Raw genomic sequence first — 22,308 nt, 5'->3', positions numbered from 1 at the left:
TTCAGAAAAAGGCCAAAGGCATGGAAAGGTGCTCTTTTTAGAAACCACTGTGAACAAATAAACCACTCACGCAAAGCCAAAGGAATATCTGGCAGATGCTAAATTCTGGTGGTCGAGTTCTTTCACCAAACTGACCTCTTCTGCCATTCGCTAGTCCCCAACCCCTGGTCCGCAGCCTGGTACCGGGCTGCAGCCCATTTGGAACTGGGCCATGGAAGTGGTGGGTGAGTGTATGTGTGTGTATGCGAAGCTCCAGTGTTTCACAAAGCATTTGTGAAATACCAGAGGTTTTTAAGTAGTGGTGGGATAACCATTTGTCTGAAAAGGTCTTAGGGCAGACTTCCCCAAGGTTTCCAGATTTGTGGATTGGGAGGGAGGGGGGAGGGAAGGGTTCACGCAAGTGGCCGGCAAACACCTACATGCAGCTGCTTTTGTACAAGTGGGGTGCCACTCATTTAAATGGAGTGCGGCAGTGGTGGGTTACCGGCGGTACGCCCTGGTACGGGCGTATAGGTGCCTGCTGGGAGCAGCAGGTATTGTTCCGGTACAGTGCTGCGGAGGGGCCACCCGCCCACCTGCTCTCCTAACTGGTATTTGACCCTACCGGGCCATTTGCACAACGTACGGCGCCTGGACAACACTCCGCTGAGCAGCTGGAACGTCACAGGACAGTGCCGGACGCCCAGCCCTGTCGCAGCATACCAGTTGCGACGGGATCCGGAACCCACCTATGGAGTGCGGGTGTGAGCTCAGCCGCGACGCGCGCAAATGAGAATATACACAAGGTTGCTTGCCGTTTCCGCGGCCCAGCTGCAAAACCCTCACTATATAATATCGTCAGTGTTAGAGAGGTGTGCGAGGAAGAGGAGGAGAACTGTGGGGTCCTTGGTGCTCTCTGAGCTGGGTTTTCTTGCAGACGTTTCATTACCCAACTATTTAACTTCATCAGTGTTAGTAGGAAGTGGGGTTTGCTCCCATTTTATACTCTAGTGCTGTGATGGCGAACCTCTGGGCACCTATGGCATGCAGAGCCCTCTCTGCGGGCACACAAGCCGTTGCCCCAGCTTAGCTGCACTGTATATGTGCGCCCATCCTGCCTGCCAACTGATTTTCAGGTCTCTGCCGTGCATGCGTGAGGCGGGGCGCATGGGGGAGACACGCACACAGGCGCGCGGGGTGACGTGCACAGGCGGGAGCATAGGGTCACCCCCACATGGCCCGTTTTTGGTCCCAGGAGACTGCAGGGAGGCCTACTAGGCACAAAATGGGGTGTCGGGGGGGGGGAATGTTGTGCACGCATTGAATTATGGGTGCGGGCTGTTGCGTGCGCGCACTTTCGGCACACAACAACAAAAAGGTTAGCTCTCACTGCCCTAGCGGCTTGCCCTGAGAGTATTGACAAGGGTGGCCTTGGTGTTTCCCTGATCGGCCTGTAGTTTGCTCTTCGCTTGCCTGGCAGATGACTGTCCTGTATCTATAGTTCAACAGGAAGGACGGTTAACCCATAAAGTCAACCCTTTTTCTTCCCCATCTGCTTCCTCCCAGGCGGCTGGATTCCAACGCCTTGCTCTGTGACTGTGACCTGATGTGGCTGGCAGAGCTGCTGAGGAAATATACCACGGAGGGCAACACGCAAGCCGCTGCCACTTGCGAGAGCCCACCTGAATTACTGGGTCGTTCAGTCATCACCTTGACTACCCGAGAATTCAACTGCGGTGAGTTGACATCATCCGATCCATTGAACTATTTTATGCACTGTTTTTCCTGACTGTACAGCATACCTTCACGCCTTACTAGCACTGATGATGTTACCTAGTTGGGTAGTGAAACAGTATGTAACAGTCTGCAAGAAAACAAGCCAGCTCGGCGACCACTAAGTACCCCATAGTCGGCGTTGGCGTCCTCCTCCCCCATTCCGTTCTAGCACTGATGATGTTAGATAGTTGGGTAACGAAAGGTCTGTAAGAAAATCATCAAGCTCAGAGAGCATCAAAGATCCCACAGTCATCCTCCTCCTCCTCCTTCTCCCCATTCCCTTCGAACACTGATGATGTTACCTAGTTGGGCAACGAAAAGTCTGCAAGAAAACAACCCAGCTAAGAGAGCACCAAGGGCCCCTCAGATGGTACAGGTAATTCTCGATTCACACTCATTTATTTAGTGACTGTTTGAAGTGGCAGCAGCCTTGAAAAAAATGACTCGTGACTGACCCTCACACTTAATAACCATCCCGGCATCCCCGTGAGTACATGGTCAAGATTCAAACATTTGGCAACTGGCATGTATTTATGGCGATTGCAAGATCCTGGGGTCATGTGATCGCCAGTGGGGACCTTCCCAGCCAACTCTCGGCAAGCCAAGTCAATGGGGGAATCTGGATTCGCACTATGACTGTGTGATTTGCTTAACAACTGCAGTATTTCTCATAACAACCGTGGGAAGAAGGATGCAAAATAGGGTGCAACTCGCCTAACCGCCACCTTGCTTTGCAACAGGAATTCTGATCCTAATTGTGGTCGTAAGTCGGTGATGACTTGCCTTGATTCATGTCCCAACAATCCCTGGGAGCAGTTAAGCAAATATTGACCTGGGTTTCTGGGCTGGGTTCAGACACTTGGCTGACTCTGACCCTTAATTAGCAAGTTTCTGGGTTCACATAACATATTTTGATTGACTGCCTGACTGATTGAATGCACAAGTGAGAGTAGGATAATTGTAGGGAAACAGTGCCATCTAGAGGAAATGTATGGTTCTTACAAGACTGATGTCAGCTCTACAAGGTAGATCAGATCAATTTCATGGGAAGGTAAAAATAACTTTTATTGCAATTGACTACAATAACAGAATCTTGCAAGTTAAGGCAATGGAATGGAATAGAGTAAAATAGAGTGGGGTAGAGTAGAGTAGAAAAGAAAAGAAATCTGAAAGGCACCTTGCAGGTCTTCTAGTCCAGCCCCCTCCTCAAGTAGGAGACCCCGTAGCATTTCAGACAAGTGACAGTCCAATCTCTTCTTAAAAACCTCCAGTGTTGAAGTGCCCACAACTTCTGAAAGCAAGCTGTTCCACTGGTTAATTATTCTCACCGCTGGGCAAATGAACAGCTTGCTTTCAGAAATGAATGAATGCCCACCTTCCTCCTCCTCCTCCTCCTTATATTTATATAATCGAATTAGGGAGCTGTTGGCCTGCGGAATAGGACAACTCACCCTGGCCATCTCGCCATGGCCAAATCGCCTCAGACAACTTGCCACAGGAAAACTCACCATTGCCAACTTGCTACAGGACAATTCAACCCGTTGATAATTCAAGAAAAGGGCAAGTAGAATTGCAGCTCACCCCAGCCTCAATAACTTCTAACTTAAGAAGTTCTCGAGCAATTCTGACAAATCATCCATCCATTCCATTTGCTCATAAATTCAGTAGAGCATCAAAGGTGATTAGGGGAGTGGAGGCTAAAACATAGGAAGAACGGTTGCAGGAACTGGGTATGTCTTGTTCAAGAAAAAGAAGGAGTACAGTAGAGGTGAATGATGCCCTGTTTCCCCAAAAATAAGACCTCCCCGGATAATAAGCCCAATGGGGCTTTTGAGCACATGCTCTAAAATAAGCCCTCCCCCAAAAATAAACCCTCCCTGAAAATATTGCAACACAGCAGCAGCCATGAGGTGACCTCGCTCGCTGCCTCCTGAACCTCAAAAATAATAAGACCTCCCCGAAAATAAGGCCAAGTGCTTATTTCAGGGGTCAAAAGAAAATAAGACCCTGTCTTATTTTTGGGGAAACACGGCAGCCGTCTTCTAATATTTGAGAGACTGCCACAGAAAAGAGGGTTTCAAGCTATTCTTCAAAGCACCAGAAGGCAAGACCAGAAGCATCGGATGGAAACTAATCAAGGAGAGAAGCAAGCTAAAACTAAGGAGAAATTTCCTGACAGAACAATTAATCTATGGAACGACTTGCCCTCAGAAGTTGTGGGTGCTCCGTCACAGGAGATTTATAAGAAGTAATTAGACAGACATTTGTCTGAAATGGTAGAGGGTCTCCTACTTGGTCAGGGGGTTGGGCTAGAAGACCTCCAAGGTCCCTTCCAACTCTGTTATTCTTCCTGAGCAGAGGCTGACTATAGAAAACAAATGTAGGGGGTGAATTAAATCAGACCAGAGCTCAATTTAAGCTCATCTTAATTAACACCCTAAGGGCCTTAATCTGGATGTTGGCTCAAGAGGGACCGTTAGGAATATTAATTGAAAACACCAAAGTCATGTATGACCTCCTTCAGCCTTTGAAGGGTTCCCCTCCGTTTGTCTGTGTGTTTCAGAGAGCCCTCGCATCACAACTGAACCGCAAGATGTCGATGTTACTCTGGGCAACACCGTCTATTTCATCTGCCGGGCAGAGGGGAATCCGAAACCTAAGATCACCTGGCTTCACAACAAGTAAGCAAGATGGACCGATGGGCATGATGGCGGAAGCAGCGTGCCAGTCTGTGTCGGAAAGACCTTGGAAGATGGAGCCGAGAGACAGTCCCAAGGGAATGGTCAGATAAGAGATAGCATAGCCCACAGTTGGATAGGGAAAGGGGCAAGAGGCTCTACTGACCCTCCCTAGTTCATTGAGCTGAAGAGCGGTGGGAGGATTGAACTTTCAGAGTTACAAGATTGGTGCCAGCTTCGCCGGGTAAAGCAGATAGAAATCACAACCAGGTGAGTTCATTCTACTTAATTGCAAAGCTACACAGACAGAATCTTGCCGGTATGAAAATAGAATTCTACTTCTCCGTCTCCTTTACAGCCTGAGAAACTAGGGAAAGTCTCTTCCGAGCATCAAACCTGGCCCATTATTCAGCTGCAATGTCAGGGGAAAATTTCACCCTGAACTAAATGAGGCTTAGACTGCGGCTTTTCCAAACAGGCATATTCTTCAAGAAGCGAAAATTAAAATAAAACCCGAGAACATGTTCTAATAAAAAAACATGTTTAATACAAAAATAAGAAATAAGGAAATAAAACAAATCTATCTAATTGTTACATTTTGGCAAAAGCAATTTGTCTCCCAGCTTCCTGGCAGACGAACAAAGATCAAAAGGAGAAGAAGTCTCTGGAATGTGTGATGTATATAAACATGTTAAGCATGCGCAATAAATCATTGTCAGATAAGGCTTATGACCTGCGCAGTAACTCTTTCAGTTCAGTTTGGCTAGCAAACATTTAATGCAGTGACATGCAAGCTATGCTGTCTCTTATCAGATCATTCCCTTGGCAGCATCTTTTTTTGCTCAGTCCCTCAAGGTCTTTCTCACATACCTTTACACGATCTCAGGTCAGGCGATATGACCTTCCCAGCTGGCTTCCAACAAGTGAAGTCAATCGGGGAAGCTGGATTCACTGAACGACCATGTGGTCCACTTGACAATTGCAGTGATTCACTTAACGACTGTGGCAAAGAAGTCGCAAAACTCATGACTTTGCCTTGCTTAGCAATGAAAATTCTCATGCCAATTTTGGTCGTACATCAAGGGCTACTTATACTCCCACGTTTCTGCACTAGTTTGACACACTTAAATTCTCTTGGCTCATGCTGCTTAAGGTTACTCCATGTCCCCCTTGGATAGATTGACAGCAGGCCTTTCCCCCATCTCAGATTCAGATAGTTGGGATTGTTATCTGGGAGTAACACCAGCTGTAGTCTAATCCTTCCCTAGATCAAAGAAGGAATGAAGCTGGCTGCCATCTTCTTCTTCTTTTTGCATTGCAGCAACGAGATTGACATGAGGGATGATGGGCGGCTGAACCTGCTACAAGATGGCACATTGATGATCCAAGACACTAAAGAATCCGACAAGGGAATCTATCAGTGCCTGGCCAAGAACATTGTGGGCGAAGTGAAGACTCCTGAGGTTGCCCTGCGCTACTTCGGCATTCCTTGTAATGTCCTTCAGATAAATGAAGATCTTGTCCCTAGGTCTACATAGAACCAGATGGATAATCTCTTCCTGCTGGTTTTAGGGATGGGGCCCTGAAATCCGGTCGTAGCATCTCACCTGCTTTGGCTGATGAAACTGGACCAATTTGGGAGAGTTTGCAAACTTACCGTTGTTACGGGTGGGATTTGCTATCCCATAAAATGCAAATGAGTGAAAAACCAAAAGGGTTTTGAGTGAATGAGTGAATGACGTGGCCAGGAGAACTGTGGTAAGGAGAAACATCTCAAGAACTTTGTCTCAGGGTCATCCGTGAGGGGCTGGTTAAGAAAGTCAACATGGCAACCACCACTGCACCATCAAATCAATTAATGACACTTTTTTTAAAAAGGGGTGTGGCTTTCATTGCACACCTTGTGATTGGCCCCTTGGCTCTTTTGACCCCCTCACTGTGGGCGGTCCTCTTCTGCCAAAGACTCACTCTTTCCTACAAATGTGGCCTTCAGGTTGATTTTAAAGAACCAGCACAACCTTTGATTCCTCACTCATGCTACAAGTGGTAGTGTCAAGCGAGATTCACACAATACGCCAAAATCCTAAACTTGAACTAAGAAAACATCGTTGCGATATTTGTATGTCATGTTATATATCCAAGGTCAAAATAAATCCATCCAAGTTTTCTCAACAACATTTTCCAAAGTGGTTTGCCACTGCCTTTTCTTCCCCCTAAGGCTGAGAGAGAGCTAGACTGGCCCAAAGTCACCCAGTTGGCTCCAGGCCCAAAGCAGGACTAGAACTCACTGTCTCCCACACCAAAGTGGCCATCAGCGTTCCAAATATCATCCAAAATTAAATCATAGTCCAAGGCAAAGTATTGCTCTAAGTTCCAATTTATTAAGCGAGACATGATGGCACCTCTGTGGAAAACCCAAATATGAAAGCTTCCTGGGTTTTCCACCCAGTTGAAAGTTCATCATCTTGCCTCACACCCACAAGTCCATCACATGGTCCAATCTCCCACTGCCACGCTGGCATCTCCACCCATCCAGTTCCTGTCAGGTGCAGAGGTGCAGAGACAAAGGATGACCTTGACTTTCTAGAAAGGAATGTTTTGTTTTGACAACAACACATTCTACAATTCTACTCTTTACTATTCCCCCTCCCAATTACCCCACTAATGAAACAGCATAGTAAAATAATAGAGAGTGTGGCAGGCCAAAGATCCTAAAAGGAACCAGCTGCAGCCTGACACTGGGACTCTAATAAAACACTATGGTTTAATACAGTGCTTTTCAATTCATTTTCAGGCAAGGAAAACAAATGCACAGGTACAGTATAGGTGGTACCTTGCTCAATAGTAACTGTGAGAGGGATCTTGGAGTCCTAGTGGACAACCATTTAAATAGGAGCCAGCCGTGGGCAGCAGCTGCCAAAAAAGCCAACACAGTTCTAGGCTGCATAAATAGAGGGATAGAATCAAGATCACATGAAGTGTTAATACCACTTTATAATGCCTTGGTAAGGCCACACTTGGAATACTGCATTCAGTTCTGGTCGCCACGATGTAGAAAAGATGTGGAGACTCTAGAAAGAGTGCAGAGAAGAGCAACAAAGATGATTAGGGGACTGGAGGCTAAAACATACAATGAACGATTGAAGGAACTACTAGGTATTGCCTATCAAAGAGAAAGATTGGGGTGGCCTGATAGCATTCTTCCAATATTTGTTCGGCTGCCACAAAGAGGAGGGAGAGTCAACCTATTCTCCAAAGCTCCTGAAGGCAGGACGAGAAGTAATGGATGAAAACTTATCAAAGGGAGATTCAACCTAGAATTAAGGAGAAATTTCCTGACCGTGAGAACAATGAATCAATGTAACGGCTTACCTCCAAAGGTTGTGGGTGCTTCATCACTTGAGGTTGTCTGGAGTGGCATAGGCCAGTTCTCAACCGGTGGTCTGCAGACCTCTGGAGGGCCCTTGAACAAAAAATGTTATGGTTTAAATCTTAAGTTAAGTTTTGGGGGTCCATGGCCACAAAGCAGGGTCTGTGGCAGTTGTGGGTTGCAAATATTTTTACTACTGGTTCGGCCGTGCTCCCGCACATGGCACAATACTTCTGTGCATGTATAGAAACATCTGGGCAGGTGGGCGGGGCCTCCTGCCACCGAGCCGGGAGCTACCCACCACTGGTCCATGGTGAAGAAAAGGTTGAGAATCACTGGTGTAGATTCAACTACTTGAGCAGGGGGTTGGACTAGAAGACCTCCAAGATCCCTTCCAACCCTGCTATTCTATATTGAGTCGGAATATTCTGAAATGGTCGGAGTTTCTTTACGGTATTCTTTACGAGCGCGTCTCTGTCCTTTATGTTTTTCAGCCAAACCTACATTTGTCATCCATCCCCAGAACACAGAAGTCCTGGTGGGGGAAAGCGTGACTCTGGAATGTGGGGTGTCAGGGCATCCCCTGCCTCGCGTCGTCTGGATGCTGAGCTCAGGGTCGCCCCTGCCCCAAAATCCACGCTTCAATATCACCAGCTCCGGCGGCCTCTATATCCAAAATGTCACTTTGTCGGATGAAAGCAAATACATCTGTCAAGCCACCAACAAAGAGGGATCCATTACGGCAACAGCAAATATCATTGTGCAAGGTGAGAATATTATCAGCCAAACTAAGGTGATAAATTAGACCAAAGTTGGGTGCAGGTAGTCCTTGTTTAGCGACCGTTTCAAAGTTACACAGGCACTGAAAAAAAGTGACGGTTTTTTCACACTTAAGACCGTTTGCAGCATCTCCTTGGTCACATGATCAAAAATCAGACACTTGGCTACTGACTCCTACTTATAACGGTTGCCGTGTCCTGGGCGTCTGTGATCCCCTTTTGCGACCTTCCGACAAGCAAAGTCGATGGGGAAGCCAGATTCACTTAACATCCGTATGACTAACTTAACAACTGCAGGGATTCACTTAACAACTGTAGCAAGGAAGGTCGTAAAATGGGGCGCAACTCACTTAACAACTGTCTCTCTTAGCAATATAAATTTTGGGGTCAGTCGTGGTTGTAAGTCGAGGACAACCTGTAGTTCAGCACGGGGGGGGGGGGGCGGGAAGATAAACTTGAAAGTTTCACAACTAAGACGTAAACCAGTTTTGTTCACTCAGTTCATTTATAGATTCTATAAGTAATACTTGATTTATAACATAATTGGGACTAGAATTTCCATTGCTCAGCAGCATGTTTCTTAACTGAGTTGTGCCTTGATTTCACAACTTATTTTGCCATGGCTGTTAAGCAAAGCAATGCAGTTGTTAAGTGCATCATACGGTTGCTAAGTGAATCCTGATTCCCCTATCGATAAGTCCACAGCTCTTCTCATGGCTGAGGTTGAGAAACATTGCCTTAATCTGGTCTTCTCCATCTTTCTCTGGGGTTTTAACTTAACCTTTGATGCTTGATGAAAAGATAGTTGCACATTCCCGCGCATCTTTATAGACGATGTCTCTTTTCCTTCTTTTCCTCCTGCAGATACCCCCAGGTTCTTGATAGCTCCCAGGGATCAGACCGTGACTGAGGGTCAAAATGTGGATCTGCTCTGCTCTGCAGATGGACATCCTCGCCCGGTCATATCTTGGACAAAAGAAGGTACTTTCTTGGCCTTGCTGTCTTCTGTAAGGATTTAGAGCAGGGGTGTCCAAACTTGGGAACTTTAAGACTTGTGGACTTCAACTCCCAGAATTCCCCAGCCAGCATGGCTGGCTGGGGAATTCTGGGAGTTGAAGTCCACAAGTCTTAAAGTTCCCAAGTTTGGACACCCCTGATTTAGAGTCATGGAATCATGAGCTGAAAAGGATCTCTAAGATTGGACTCGATCCGTGTTTCTCAACCGCAACAATTTTAACAGAATAACAGAGTTGGAAGGGACCTTGGAGGTCTTCTAGTCCAACCCCCTGCTCAAGCAAGAGACCATATGCCATTCCGGACACATCTCTTCTTAAAAACTCCTGTAATGGAGCACCCACAAGTTTTGGAAGCAACCTGCTCCACTGATTAATTGTTCTCACTGTCAAGAAATGTCTCCTTAGTTCTACGTTGCTTCTGTCCTTGATAGGTTTCCATCCATTACAATACAATACAATAGCAGACTTGGAAGGGACCTTGGAGGTCTTCTAGTCCAACCCCCTGCCTAGGCAGGAAACCCTATACCGTTCCAGACAAATGGCTATCCAACATCTTCTTAAAGACTTCCAGTGTTGGAGCATTCACAACTTCTGGAAGCAATTCTGTTCCACTGATTAATTGTTCTCACTGTCAGGAAGTTTCTCCTGAGTTCTAAGTTGCTTCTCTCCTTGATTAGTTTCCACCCATTACTTCTTGTTCTACCCTCAGGTGCCTTGGAGAATAGCTTGACTCCCTCTTCTTTGTGGCAACCCCTGAGATATTGGAACAATGCTATCATGTCTCCCCTAGTCCTTCTTTCTATTAAATTAGACATACCCAGTTCCTGCAACCGTTCTTGGTGCCATATGCTTTAGCCTCCAGTCCCCTTTATGTCTTGTCCTGCCTTCAGGTGCTTCCTCTGAAATGGGATACACAATACAGAATAATAGAGTTGGAAGGGAGACCTTGAAAATCTTCTAGTCCAACCAGTGATGGTTAACATTTTTGGTGCCAAGCGTCCAAAGTGCGTGCATGCGCACCACAATCTCCAAAATGCAATACGAGTGCCCCCCCATGTATGTGCCCCACCCCCAAGCATGCATGTGTGTTTCCTGTGCATGCGTGTCCCCCCCTTGCACATGCGCCCCCAGCCCTTGCAGGTTGGTGTAGGAGGCTTTTCAGGCCCAACATGGGAGGCCATGGAGAGGCCTCTCGATCTCTGCAGCTTCTCCTCCCCAGTGCAGCCTAGCTTTCCCCTCCATTTCTGCCTCCTGTGCATTCCCTGATCTCCGCAGTTCCGTTCCCCCCCCCCCAGCGCACCCTGGCTTTCTCCTGCCTTCCTGACGCGCGGTGCACCTGCAGAGGATGGAACCTGTGGAAATTGGGGCACAGGTGGCAGAAATGCAGGAGAAAGCTACAGAGCGCTGGGGAGAGAAACTGGGGAGATTGAGGAAGGCACGGGCAGCAGGAACGGAGGAGAAAGAGCGCGCAGGGGGGGAGGAAACTCTGGAGATCGGGGAAGGTCCTGCCCCCATGCATGCACGGCAGAGAGCCAAAGACCAGCTGGCTGGCGGGAGGCACAAGTGCGTGTGTGGTAGGGCTGGGCTGGGGTGATGGCTGGCGTGCCCGCACGGAGGGCTCTGCATACCACCTGTGGCCCGTGTGCCATAGGTTCGCCTTATACCATTCCCGACAAGTGATTGTCCAATTTCTTTTTAAAAGCCTCCAGCGATGAAGCACCCGTAACTTCTGGAGGCAAGTCATTCCACCGATTAATTGTTCTCTCTGTCAAGAAATGTCTCCTTAGTTCCAGGTTGCTTCTCTCCTCGATTAGTTTCCATCTCTTGCTGCTTGTCCTGCCTTCAGGTGCTTTGGAGAATAAGTTATTCTCTGTCAAAAGTTATCACCCAGCCCTCATTTCTTTCAACACCTCCTTTTTTGGGGAGCAGCCCCTCAAATACTGGAACACTGCTATCATGTCACCCCTAAGCCTTCTCTTGGCTAGACTAGGCATGCCCGATTCCTGCAACTGTTCATCATATGTTTTTGCTCCCCCACGCCAATCATCTTTGTTGCTCTTTTCTACATTTTTTTCTACTCTCCACATCTTTTTTTTATATCACAGTGGGCTTCCACTTCTAGAATTCCCTTGTCAGCATCTTAAGGATGCTGAGGTTGGGAAATGCTGTTCTAAGGAAAGGTGTGAGAAGAAATTAGATCCCAGACTAATTTTAGGCCTTTGACTCTCCTTTTAATCAGTAGTATGACTTGCAAGCAACCGAAACCAGGAAACTACAGTGCATCACAAACTAAACTAATGCAATTTTGCGAAGACCACTTAACTTCTTTCAGGTGATAACTGACAACCAGGCTAAATTAAGTGTCAGGCGTGCCTCCCTCAATAACCAAGAAAGAAAACTCCTAACTCCATTTTTCGTGGAATTAAAATACTTTTACTGGTTATGAAAAGATAGCAGCGAAAGTAAAGCAAGATCTGAGCCAGGAAGGAGCGAACAGATACATATCAAATGATAACCCAGCCCCCTCCCTACAAGGACCCTCATCCCAGTGTCCAATCTGCAACTCCTTTAGGTGTCATGTGGGGTGCATCTCCAAAAGGCATCGTCAGGTTGGTATGCAGGACGGTTGGCCTTGACCAAGTCCAAACACCCGGCCACCAGCATGCGCAGAAGATGGTGAGAAGAAAACTCCCTTTTTCATAGCACTCCTGTACCATTTATTCTCATCCCAAATACCATGCCCCCACCCTCCCCGTTTCCATGGCATCCGATAGTAAGTAAGCAAAGCAGAGGCTGACACTAAGTAGGAAACCAGGAAAATCTTTGTAGAAGACAAACTTTTCTGAGCACACACAGGTGGGGCCCAGTGGTGGGTTTCAAAAATTTTTGCCACCGATTTGGTGGTCATGGCTATGTGGGGGCATGTGATTGAGTGGGTGTGGCCAACTTGACATCACTCACGCACACTCAGTCACATGACTTCCCGCCACCACCAAGCCACGCCCGCCGAACTGGTGGGGACTTTTTGACACTTATGACCTGGGGGGCCATGGATCCGTGGAAACGAGGTCACCCTCTTCGCCGGGGACCTGGGCGCATCCTCAGTGAAGCCACCCCCAAGATATAGCGGGAAGCCTCTCTCCTACACGCTCATCTCGCGGACGGGACCTGGCCAGCCCGGTTCAGCGCACCAGCAGGAGGAGGGTGCTCCGGCTGCAACTGTGGGGATGGCCCGTCAGAGGCGAGAAGGGGGCACTTTTCCCATGGCCGTTGCAGAAGCTGCCTGGGTGAGCCTCTCCCCGCCTCCCCAGGCCAGTTCCGCAGCTCGTGCCAGACTGAGGCCGCAGCTGCCACCCACTACCTTTGTCTGCCTGGCCAGCAGGAGTGGAAACAGCACAGTTCAGGCCACCAGCTCTCAAAGAGGCAGCTGAGAGGCTTCTTTGCCAGCCAGTCGCTGGCCCCAGGGCGCCGAAAAGTCCTCTGTTGGCCGGCGAGAAGAAAGCTGCTGTCATCTTTTCACATGCGTTGAAGTCCACAAGTCTTAAAGTTGCCAAGTTTGGAGACCCCTGATCTAAATTAGGCATTTCCAGTGGCTATTTCCAATAACTTGTTAGTCCACTCCTGCTCTCTCTCTTTTCCCTATCTCAAAGTGGTATTTTTCCCTTTTCACACACACCCCACCAGCTCCAACCAACCATATTTACCTAGAAGATGTCTTGCAACCTTGGAAGGACGCCATTTCTCCACAGTGTCCTTCAATCCAGAAGAAAAGATCAAAGGAGAGTTACAGTTGGACTTTCAGGCTCAGCATCAAGACCAAGCATGGTGTCCCTCAGGAAGAAATCCAGGGTGAACCTCTCAAAATTAACAATCCGTTCTCATCAACTGGACCCAACTGGGTAGATAGCACCCCTGCTGTCCTTACTTATGGAGCTTCTCAGTCATCCAGGTCCTAGTTGTCCCAAAAATGCTTTTTCTAAAGGCTTTGTTTTTCCTTGAAGACATTTCGCTTCTCATCCAAGAAGCTTCTTGGATGGGAAGCGAAATGTCTTCCAAGAAAAAAACAAAGTCCAGTTGCCTTTTGAAAAAGCACCTTCGGGCCTTGTCTATCCGTCATGGGAGAATTTCTCCAACAGCACCATGTCTTCACACAGTCCTCTTGTTCATAGGTGGCCCATTACCAAACAGTTGGAGATACAGAGTCCTCTCCACGGGAACTCTGCAGATGGTCCAAGTGTCCCTTCATGATCAAGGCAACTATGAGTGCCATGCCATCAATGCTGTTGGAGCCCAGAGATTTTCTGCGAGCCTCAAGGTCACCCCACGCGGTAAGTGCAGGCGCAAAATTCATGCTGATCTCATTTTCCTTGTTCAGTTGATTTCGTTCTGCCTTTTACCGATAGATCCATAGAGGCACAGAAGAAGCAAAGCCAATTCTAAAGGTTTCCATGGAAAACAGCATAGGTAACATTCCCTTTTTCCCTGTTAGCCCCCGCCCCGTCCATAGTCCACAGATTCAATATGTTCTTTGTGTTTTGAGAAACAGTCCGTGCAGTTTGAAAAGTTCTCCGAACGTGACCTTGAAGTGTCCCTGTCCCTCCCAATTTCCCTAAGAATCCCACCCCCTCCCTTCAGTTTCTGCTATTGAGCTGCGAGAATTGCAGGTACTGATAGAATCCGAGTCGGCTTTGACACTGGTCTTCCCCAACCTCATATTTTCCAGAGTGTTTGGAGTTCAACGTTCATGGCCAACCCATGTGGAAGAAATGTCTTCCCTTAATTTCTGTCCCCAGTTAAATGCAGAACACAGCATAACAGTGTTGTAAGGGACCTTGGAGGTCTTCTAGACCAACCCTTTGCTCAAGCAGAAGACCCTGCATATACCATTCCAGACAAATGTCTGTCCAATCTCTTCTTAAAAGCCTCCACTGATGGAGCACTCACATCTTCTGGAGGCAAGCCGTTCTACTGCTTAAACCTGATTTAATGTTTTCATGTTTTCACCCCACCCCCACCCTTTTATCTTTCCTAAACAGTTATGCCCGTATTTCTTCATCCACCGCAAGATACGGTTGCAGAAGTTGGCCAAGACATTGAGATCCCTTGTACCGCCCAAGGGGACCCACAGCCAACGATAACGTGGTCGAAGGTCAGACGGTTTATCACTTAACACACGCAGGATCGCCTTTTGTGTAGGGCTGGGAGCAATGATTCAATTTTTTTTACTACCGTTTCTGTGGGCGTGGCTTGGTGGGCATGGCAGGGGAAGGAAGGTTACTGCAAAATCCCCATTTCCTCCCGATCAGCTGGGACACTGTATATCGGTGTTTCTCAACCTCATCTACTTTAAGATGTGTGGACTTCAATTCCCAGAATTCCCCAGCCAGCATTTCTGAAGTCACCAGGCTAGAAACCAATGAGTTCTAGTCCCAACTTAGTCATGAAATCTGACTGGGTGACTCTGAGCCAATCACAGAAGACGTGTGAGTTCTAGTCCCTCCTCAGGCACCAAAGCTGGCTAGATGACTTTGGGTCATTTCCTCAGCGCAACCCACCTCGCAGGGTTGTTGTTGTTGTGGGGACAATAGGATGAAGAAGGAAGATTAGGTATGTTTGCCACCTTGAGTTGTTTATAAAAGTAATAAAGGCGGGATATAAATTAAATAAATTAAATAGAGAGGTGAATAGAATTTGCTCCTCCTTCAGAATAAGACATCCCCCATCAGAAGCCCACATCCAATGTCTCCCAGCCAGAGATGGTATCCAGCAGGTTCTGACCAGTTCTGGAGAACCGGTAGCGGAAATTTTGAGTAGTTTGGAGAACCGGCAAATGCCACCTCTGGCTGGCCCCGCCCCATCTATTCTCTGCCTCTTGAGCCCCAGCTGATCGGGAGGGAATGGAGATTTTGCAGTAACCTTCCCCTGTAATGAGAAGGGAATAGAGATTTTGCAGTATCCTTCCCCTGGGGTGGGGAGAGAATGGAGATTTTGCAGTATCCTTCCCCTGGAGTGGGGAGGAAATGGAGATTTTGCAGTATCCTTCCCCTGGAGTGGGGAGGGAATGGAGATTTTACAGTATCCTTCCCCTGGAGTGGGGAGGGAATGGGGATTTTACAGTATCCTTCCCCTGGAGTGGGGAGGGAATGGAGATTTTACAGTATCCTTCCCCTGGAGTGGGGAGGGAATGGAGATTTTACAGTATCCTTCCCCTGGAGTGGGGAGGGAATGGAGATTTTACAGTATCCTTCCCCTGGAGTGGGGAGGGAATGGGGATTTTACAGTATCCTTCCCCTGGAGTGGGGAGGGAATGGGGATTTTGCAGTATCCTTCCCCTGGAGTGGGGAGGGAATGGGGATTTTATAGTATCCTTCCCCTGGTGTGGGGAAGGATGGAGATTTTGCAGTATCCTTCCCCTGGAGTGGGGAGGGAATGGGGATTTTACAGTATCCTTCCCCTGGAGTGGGGAGGGAATGGGGTTTTGCAGTATCCTTCCCCTGAAGTGGGGAGAGAATGGGGATTTTGCAGTATCCTTCCCCTGAAGTGCGGAGAGAATGGAGATTTTACAGTATCCTTCCCCTGGAGTGGGGCGGGAATGGGGATTTTGCAGTATCCTTCCCCTGAAGTGGGGAGGGAATGGGGATTTTGCAGTATCCTTCCCCTAGAGTGGGGAGGGAATGGAGATTTTATAGTATCCTTCCCCTGGAGTGGGGAAAGAATGGAGATTTTGCAGTATCCTTCCCCTGCAGTGGGGAAGGAATGGAGATTTTGCAGTATCCTTCCCCTGGAGTGGGGAAGGATGGAGATTATACAGTATCCATCCCCTGCCACACCCACAGAACCGGTAATAAAATTTTTTGAATCCCATCACTGATCCAATCTTTCCAGGTAGTTCTCATTACAATATAGGGAGTCCTCAACTTGCAACAGTTCATTTAGTGACCGTTAAAACGGCACACAAAAAACTGATTTATGACCAGTGGTGGGATTCAAATAATTTAACAAGTGGTTCTCTGGTTTCTAACAACAACTAGTTAATCAAACTGCTCAGAAAGTTAACAACCGGTTTTCCCGAAGTGGTGCAAACTGGCTGAATCCCACCACTGTTTATGACCCTTTTTCACAGTTACGACCTCTGCAACATCCCCATGATCACCTGATCAAAATTCAGATGCTCGGCAACTGGTTCATATTTATGACCGTTGCTGTCTCCTGGAGCCCTGTGATCCCCTTTTGCGACCTTCTGACAAGCAAAATTGATGGGGAAGCCAGATTCACTTAACAATCGGGTTACTAATTTAACAACTGCAGTGATTCACTTAATAACTGTGGCAAGACAGGTCATAAAATGGGGCAAAACTCACTCTACAAATGTCCCACTTTACAACAGAAATTTCGGGCTCAATTGTCAAGGACTACCTGTAGTTCTTTTAGTGACCGTTCAAAGTTACAGGGGCACTGAAAAAAGTGACACAACTGTTTTTCACACTTACGATGGTTTGAGCATGCCTGTGGTCACATGATCAAAATTTGGCCACTTGGCAACTGACTCATATTTATGACAGTTGGCAGTTGCAGTGTCCCAGGCGATCTCCTTTTGCGACCTTCCGGCAAGCAAAATCGATGGGGAAGCCAGATTCGCTTAACAACCATATTATTAATTTTAACAACTGCAGTGATTCGCTTAACAACTGTGGCGAGAAAGATCGTAAAATGGGACAAAACTCACTTTAACAACCAGAGAAATCTTGGACTCAATAGTGATTGTAAGTCGAGGGCTACCAAATTTATATTCTGTTGGTGAACGAAATTAATAAATTAAATAAAGCCCGTGGCTCTACTTGTGGGTGCCATTTTGCCTTTTTTGACCTTGGTGGATGACTGTGGACCAGATCGTGATCTCCCCACCAGAGAGAATCCTATTCATGCTCCAGATTTTTTTTTTCCTTTTTCTACACCAGGACCGGATTCAGATCACAGAGAGTGGCAAGTTCCACATCAGCCAAGAAGGCACTTTATCCATCCGGGATTTGGGTCTGGCAGATCAAGGACAATACGAATGCATAGCCAGGAGTAGCTTTGGGCTAACCGCCAGTGCCATGCAGCTAACCATCATCGGTAAGAGAAAAAGAGACATTCTTCCTTCCAAACCGATTTTGTTTCATTTTTTCCTAGAAGGGAAGGTAGGAGAGAGACTTCTAACTTCTAATGCCAAGGAGAGAGAGAGAGTCAAAATGTTAAGAGCAATAAGGTAACAAAAGACCCACCTTTTTTTTAACCTGTATTGTAAGTGATTGTGCAGAAAAAGAGACAGGGCTTTGATTGTATGGTTGTGGTTGTCTTTCACATTGTGAAAGATCATGTCAACACAAATTACGGCTTCGCCATTGTCTTCTCCATTAATTGTTTGTGACCGTGAGATGCTGCATTGACTATAAATCCAAGAATCGGTGGCAAAGTTGGCTTTTTTTAATAAAGTTTTTTATTTGTTTTCAATTTTAAAAAATATAAACATTCCATCTTTCCATAAGCAGCGGGTCGTCTGGGTATGTATTTCTTCCCTAAATTATAATACATTGAATATTTAGGACATTATAAAACTCAATATTTCCTTCTTAACATATCTTCTAATAAAAAAATACAATAATAACATTAAACATCATTATTTTCATAATATTGGTACTAACAATTGTCATTTAACTCTCATCTCTATTTTGCTATATTTTCTATTCTTCTTTTAACCTTCTTCTATTTCCAATTTCCTTCTTTTATTCTCTAACCATTGAAAGAACACTTCCCATATCACAAAATAACCAGTTTGTTCTTTCTCCTTAATTGCCAATGTTAATCTACTCATTCCTGCAAAGCTGGTTTTATTCAACTGTTGTAACCGTGAATAGTCAGTCGGTAAGCAAGCAAGGCATACCTGCATTACCTACAAGCTATTGAGATCCTAGTCAAATGAGCTCTTGCTTAATTTTCATGAATCCTTTCAACTAATTACATTCTTATTCTTAAAGCCACGAACATCGGAAGGAGCGGTGATACCTTTGTAGCCACCTCCATCCAGGAAGCCATCAGCAGTGTGGACTTCGCCATCAACTCGACACGCGCCGAACTGTTCAGCAAGTAAGACTATCAGGAATTCCATAAACACTGAATGAGATTTGTTGCCACGCTGCACATCAGATAGGTGGTACCTTGCTCAACAGTAGTAACTGTGAAAGGGTTCTTGGAGTCCTAGTGGATAACCATTTAAATATGAGCCAGCAGTGTGCAGCAGCTGCCAAAAAAGCCAACGCAGTCCTAGGCTGCATCAACAGAGGGATAGAATCAAGATCACGTGAAGTGTTAATATCACTTTATAAGGCCTTGGTAAGGCCACACTTGGAATTCTGCATTCAGGTTTGGTCACCACAATGTAGAAAAGATGTGGAGACTCTAGAAAGAGTGCAGAGAAGAGCAACAAAGAGGATTAGGGGACTGGAGACTAAAGCATATGAAGAACGGTTGCAGGAACTGGGTGTGTCTAGTTTAATGAAAAGAAGGACTCGGGGAGACATGATAGCTATGTTCCAATATCTCAGGGGTTGCCACAAAGAAGAGGGAGCCAAGCTATTCTCCAAGGCACCTGAGGGTAGAACAAGAAGCAATGGGTGGAAACTAATCAAGGAGAGAAGCAACTTAGAACTGAGGAGAAACTTCCTGACAGTGAGAACAATTAATCAGTGGAACAGCTTGCCTCCAGAAGTTGTGAATGCCCCAACACTGGAAGTCTTTAAGAAGATGTTGGATAGCCATCTGTCTGAAATGGAATCGGGTTTCCTGCGTAGGCAGGGGGTTGGACTAGAAGACCTCTAAGGCCCCTTCCAACTCTGCTATTGTATTACAGATGCAACAGGTAACAATCAACCATGGAGTCATTGGTGCCTGTCTGAGCTTGATTGTTTACTTGCAGACATTTGATTACCCAACTAGATAATATCATCAGTGCTTCAAGGGTATGGACTTTGGTCTCTGTTTATATACAATTGGCTTGCCCTGTCAGAGTAGAAGTGTTCTTGGTGGTTCCTTGATCAGGCTGTCTTTAATGTTTGTTTGTTTGATTGATTATTGAGTTGGTAGTTTCTTGATTGTGGAATTGTATACTGTTTATGAAGATGTTGTTTACCTCTATGTGCCTGTTAATGGTTGATTCAACAGAGCGCCAGGCTTCCCAGAATTCTCACAGTTGCTCACCGTTTCCCACTTAATGTCCATGTGTTGTGCAATTAAGGATGTCTTCTGACTGCTAGTTGGTGTTCATCAATGTGCCCTGTTAGTGTTCTGTCTATCTGTCCTACACAGTGGCTGTTACAATCCCTTCTAAACAACTTCTAAGCATTGATGTTACCTAGTTGGGTAATGAAATGTCTGCAAGAAAATAACCAAGTTCAGAGAGCATCAAGAACTCCACAGTTGAACACTGAAGTACAAATATACTCTTCTATTGGTAACAACCAACCAGTCAGGAAATTAATTGGGGAAAAATATTACAATGCAGAAATCGAAGTTTGCAAGATACGATGAGCCACTAAAAGGATCACATTCTTTCCCTCCCAAACAGGAGACCCAAAACACCGAACGAATTGCTGGCCCTTTTCAGATATCCACGGGATCCCTATACCATCGAGACCGCTCGGGCTGGAGAAATCTTTGAAAGAACCTTGCAGCTCATTCAGGATCACGTGCAGCAAGGATTATTCGTGGACATGAACGGAACGGGTATAAAGTGGGAATATTCCCCCTGCTTTTTTTTTAGTCGTAAGAATATACTCCAGGAAAATAAAAAACTGTTACATCGGGTAATGAGAAGGCAGACACAGGCTTAACATAACAACAGCTCTTTATTATAGAGGAACAAGTCTGTACAATCCAGCAACTATTTGGTCTGACAGCAGCCCTTTTATAGGGAGCTGTCAGACCTCTTAACCAATGGGATTCAATCTCTGTTCCCGCCTGAACAGAGGACCTTGTTGGAAACCACAGCAGACAGAGTTAATATCTAACAAAAAACGACGTCGTTTTTTCTTGCTAAGTTGTTAGCAGGAGCACCAGAGCTTCCTGCAAAATTCAGCGGGCATTTCCTATATTCTAGGCCAGGGGTTGGCAAACTTAAACACTCATAGAGCCATTTGGACCCATTTCCCACAGAAAACACAGGGAAGCCACAAAGATCCTAACCGGAAGCCCCCTGTTCAATTCTGCAGCTGACCGGAAGTTCAGTTTCCCCACCATAAAGTCTCCTCCTAGTGCGGCGTACTTTTTCCTCTACCTGTCATAACCGAAAGCCCTATCAATTGTGGAGCTGACTGGAAAACCCTCCCCTTGCCATAGAGTCTTCTCTGGCTCACTGTGCTTCTCCCCCCCCCCCACTCCACCGGAAGCTCCTCTCAAAATTGTGGCGCCGACCGGTGACGGAGGCACAGCAGAGTGAGGAAAGAGCCACATGCGGCTCCCAGAGCCGCAGTTTGCGAACCCCTGTTCTAGGCAACCTTCGTAGGAGTCTTAGGCTGTTAAATTATGAAATGTGGAAAGCCTTTTTACATCATTTCATACTGAATGGCTGTGTTCCAAACTCCTAGAGCTGTGATGGTGAACTTTTGGCACTGCCCTCCCCCCCGCGGCCCATTTTTGCTCCCAGCAGGCTGCAGGGAGGCCTACTAGGCCCAAAACGGGGCACAGGGTGAGGGGTTGTAACCCCCTGCAGCCCGTTTTTGCTGCAAGGAGGCTGCAAGGAGGCCTACTAAGCCCAAAATACAGCATGGGGAGCGCACATGTACGCGGGGGACGCACAAGGGTTGCATGCACGTGTGCAGGGGGGGAGAGGAGTGTGGGGGGAGGTCACACACGCATTGCATTGTGGGTGTGGGCACACATGTGCCCCAGGGCAGACACGCACACTTTTGGCACGCGACAACCGAAATGTTAGCCGTCACTGTCCTAGAGACTTAGAACAGGTAGTCCTTGACTTACAACTTTGAATTTAGTGACTATTCAAAGTTACACCAGCCCTGAAAAAAGTGACATGGCCATTTTTCATATGACCGTCGCAGCATCCCCAGGGTCACGTGATTAAAATTTGGAGGCTTGCCAACTTACTCATCTTGATGAGTTTTGCAGTGTCATGTAATTCACTTTTGCAATCCTCTGGCAAGCCAAGTCAATAGGGTAGCCGGATTCACTTAACGGCCATGTTAGTAATTTAGCAACTACAGTGAGTCATTTAACAACTGTGGCTGCAAAGGTTGTAAAATGGAGCAAAGCTCACTTAAAAGCTGCCTTGCCTAGCCACATAACTTTTTGGCTCAATTGTGGTCATAAATGGATTAGTTATGCCTCTGGAATAGACGTAAACAATCAGGAAAAAGATGGATCTATTGATAGCATCTCATAAACTCGCACAGCCCGGAGGCTGGGAAGAAACACTTCGAATCACTGAAAGAGATGCTGCCTTTATGAACTTAACTCTTAATGAGTCTGAGAAATTCTCTTCATTCGTATCGTCCCGTCCCACCACCTCACCAGATAAGGAACAATGCTGGACTTGGCAGTAAAGTTTAAGCAGATTGCAAAATGTAGGAGGCTAGAAAGTGGGAGATCGTGAGTTCAAGTCTCGCCTTAGCCATTAAAGCCAGTTAGTTGAATTTGTGCCAATCACAAAGAGATGGTGA

At 46.6% G+C, this 22,308-nt stretch overlaps 1 protein-coding gene across 3 annotated transcripts in view; it reads left to right on the top strand.

The window, feature by feature from the left end:
- Nucleotides 1-22,308, top strand: part of LOC309390390 (peroxidasin homolog) — a gene marked incomplete at its 5' end in the record, with an annotated part of 160,667 nt that overhangs the window by 111,940 nt on the left and 26,419 nt on the right. For 2 of the 3 annotated variants that reach the window (XM_081949689.1, XM_081949691.1), the window contains 10 exons: nucleotides 1,546-1,715; nucleotides 4,319-4,436; nucleotides 5,755-5,924; nucleotides 8,298-8,570; nucleotides 9,447-9,563; nucleotides 13,768-13,926; nucleotides 14,635-14,747; nucleotides 17,557-17,713; nucleotides 18,616-18,724; nucleotides 20,202-20,359. In XM_081949689.1, coding sequence (XP_081805815.1) covers nucleotides 1,546-1,715; nucleotides 4,319-4,436; nucleotides 5,755-5,924; nucleotides 8,298-8,570; nucleotides 9,447-9,563; nucleotides 13,768-13,926; nucleotides 14,635-14,747; nucleotides 17,557-17,713; nucleotides 18,616-18,724; nucleotides 20,202-20,359 — 1,544 coding nt within the window. The remainder of the gene's footprint in view (nucleotides 1-1,545; nucleotides 1,716-4,318; nucleotides 4,437-5,754; nucleotides 5,925-8,297; nucleotides 8,571-9,446; nucleotides 9,564-13,767; nucleotides 13,927-14,634; nucleotides 14,748-17,556; nucleotides 17,714-18,615; nucleotides 18,725-20,201; nucleotides 20,360-22,308) is intronic. The other variant, XM_081949690.1, reaches the window with a different exon arrangement.

This window comes from Natrix helvetica (assembly GCF_964273705.1).
Source record: "Natrix helvetica genome assembly, chromosome: 3".
In the NCBI taxonomy this organism is placed as follows: Eukaryota; Metazoa; Chordata; class Lepidosauria; order Squamata; family Natricidae; genus Natrix; species Natrix helvetica.
This window is presented reverse-complemented; position numbering and strand designations above follow the sequence as displayed.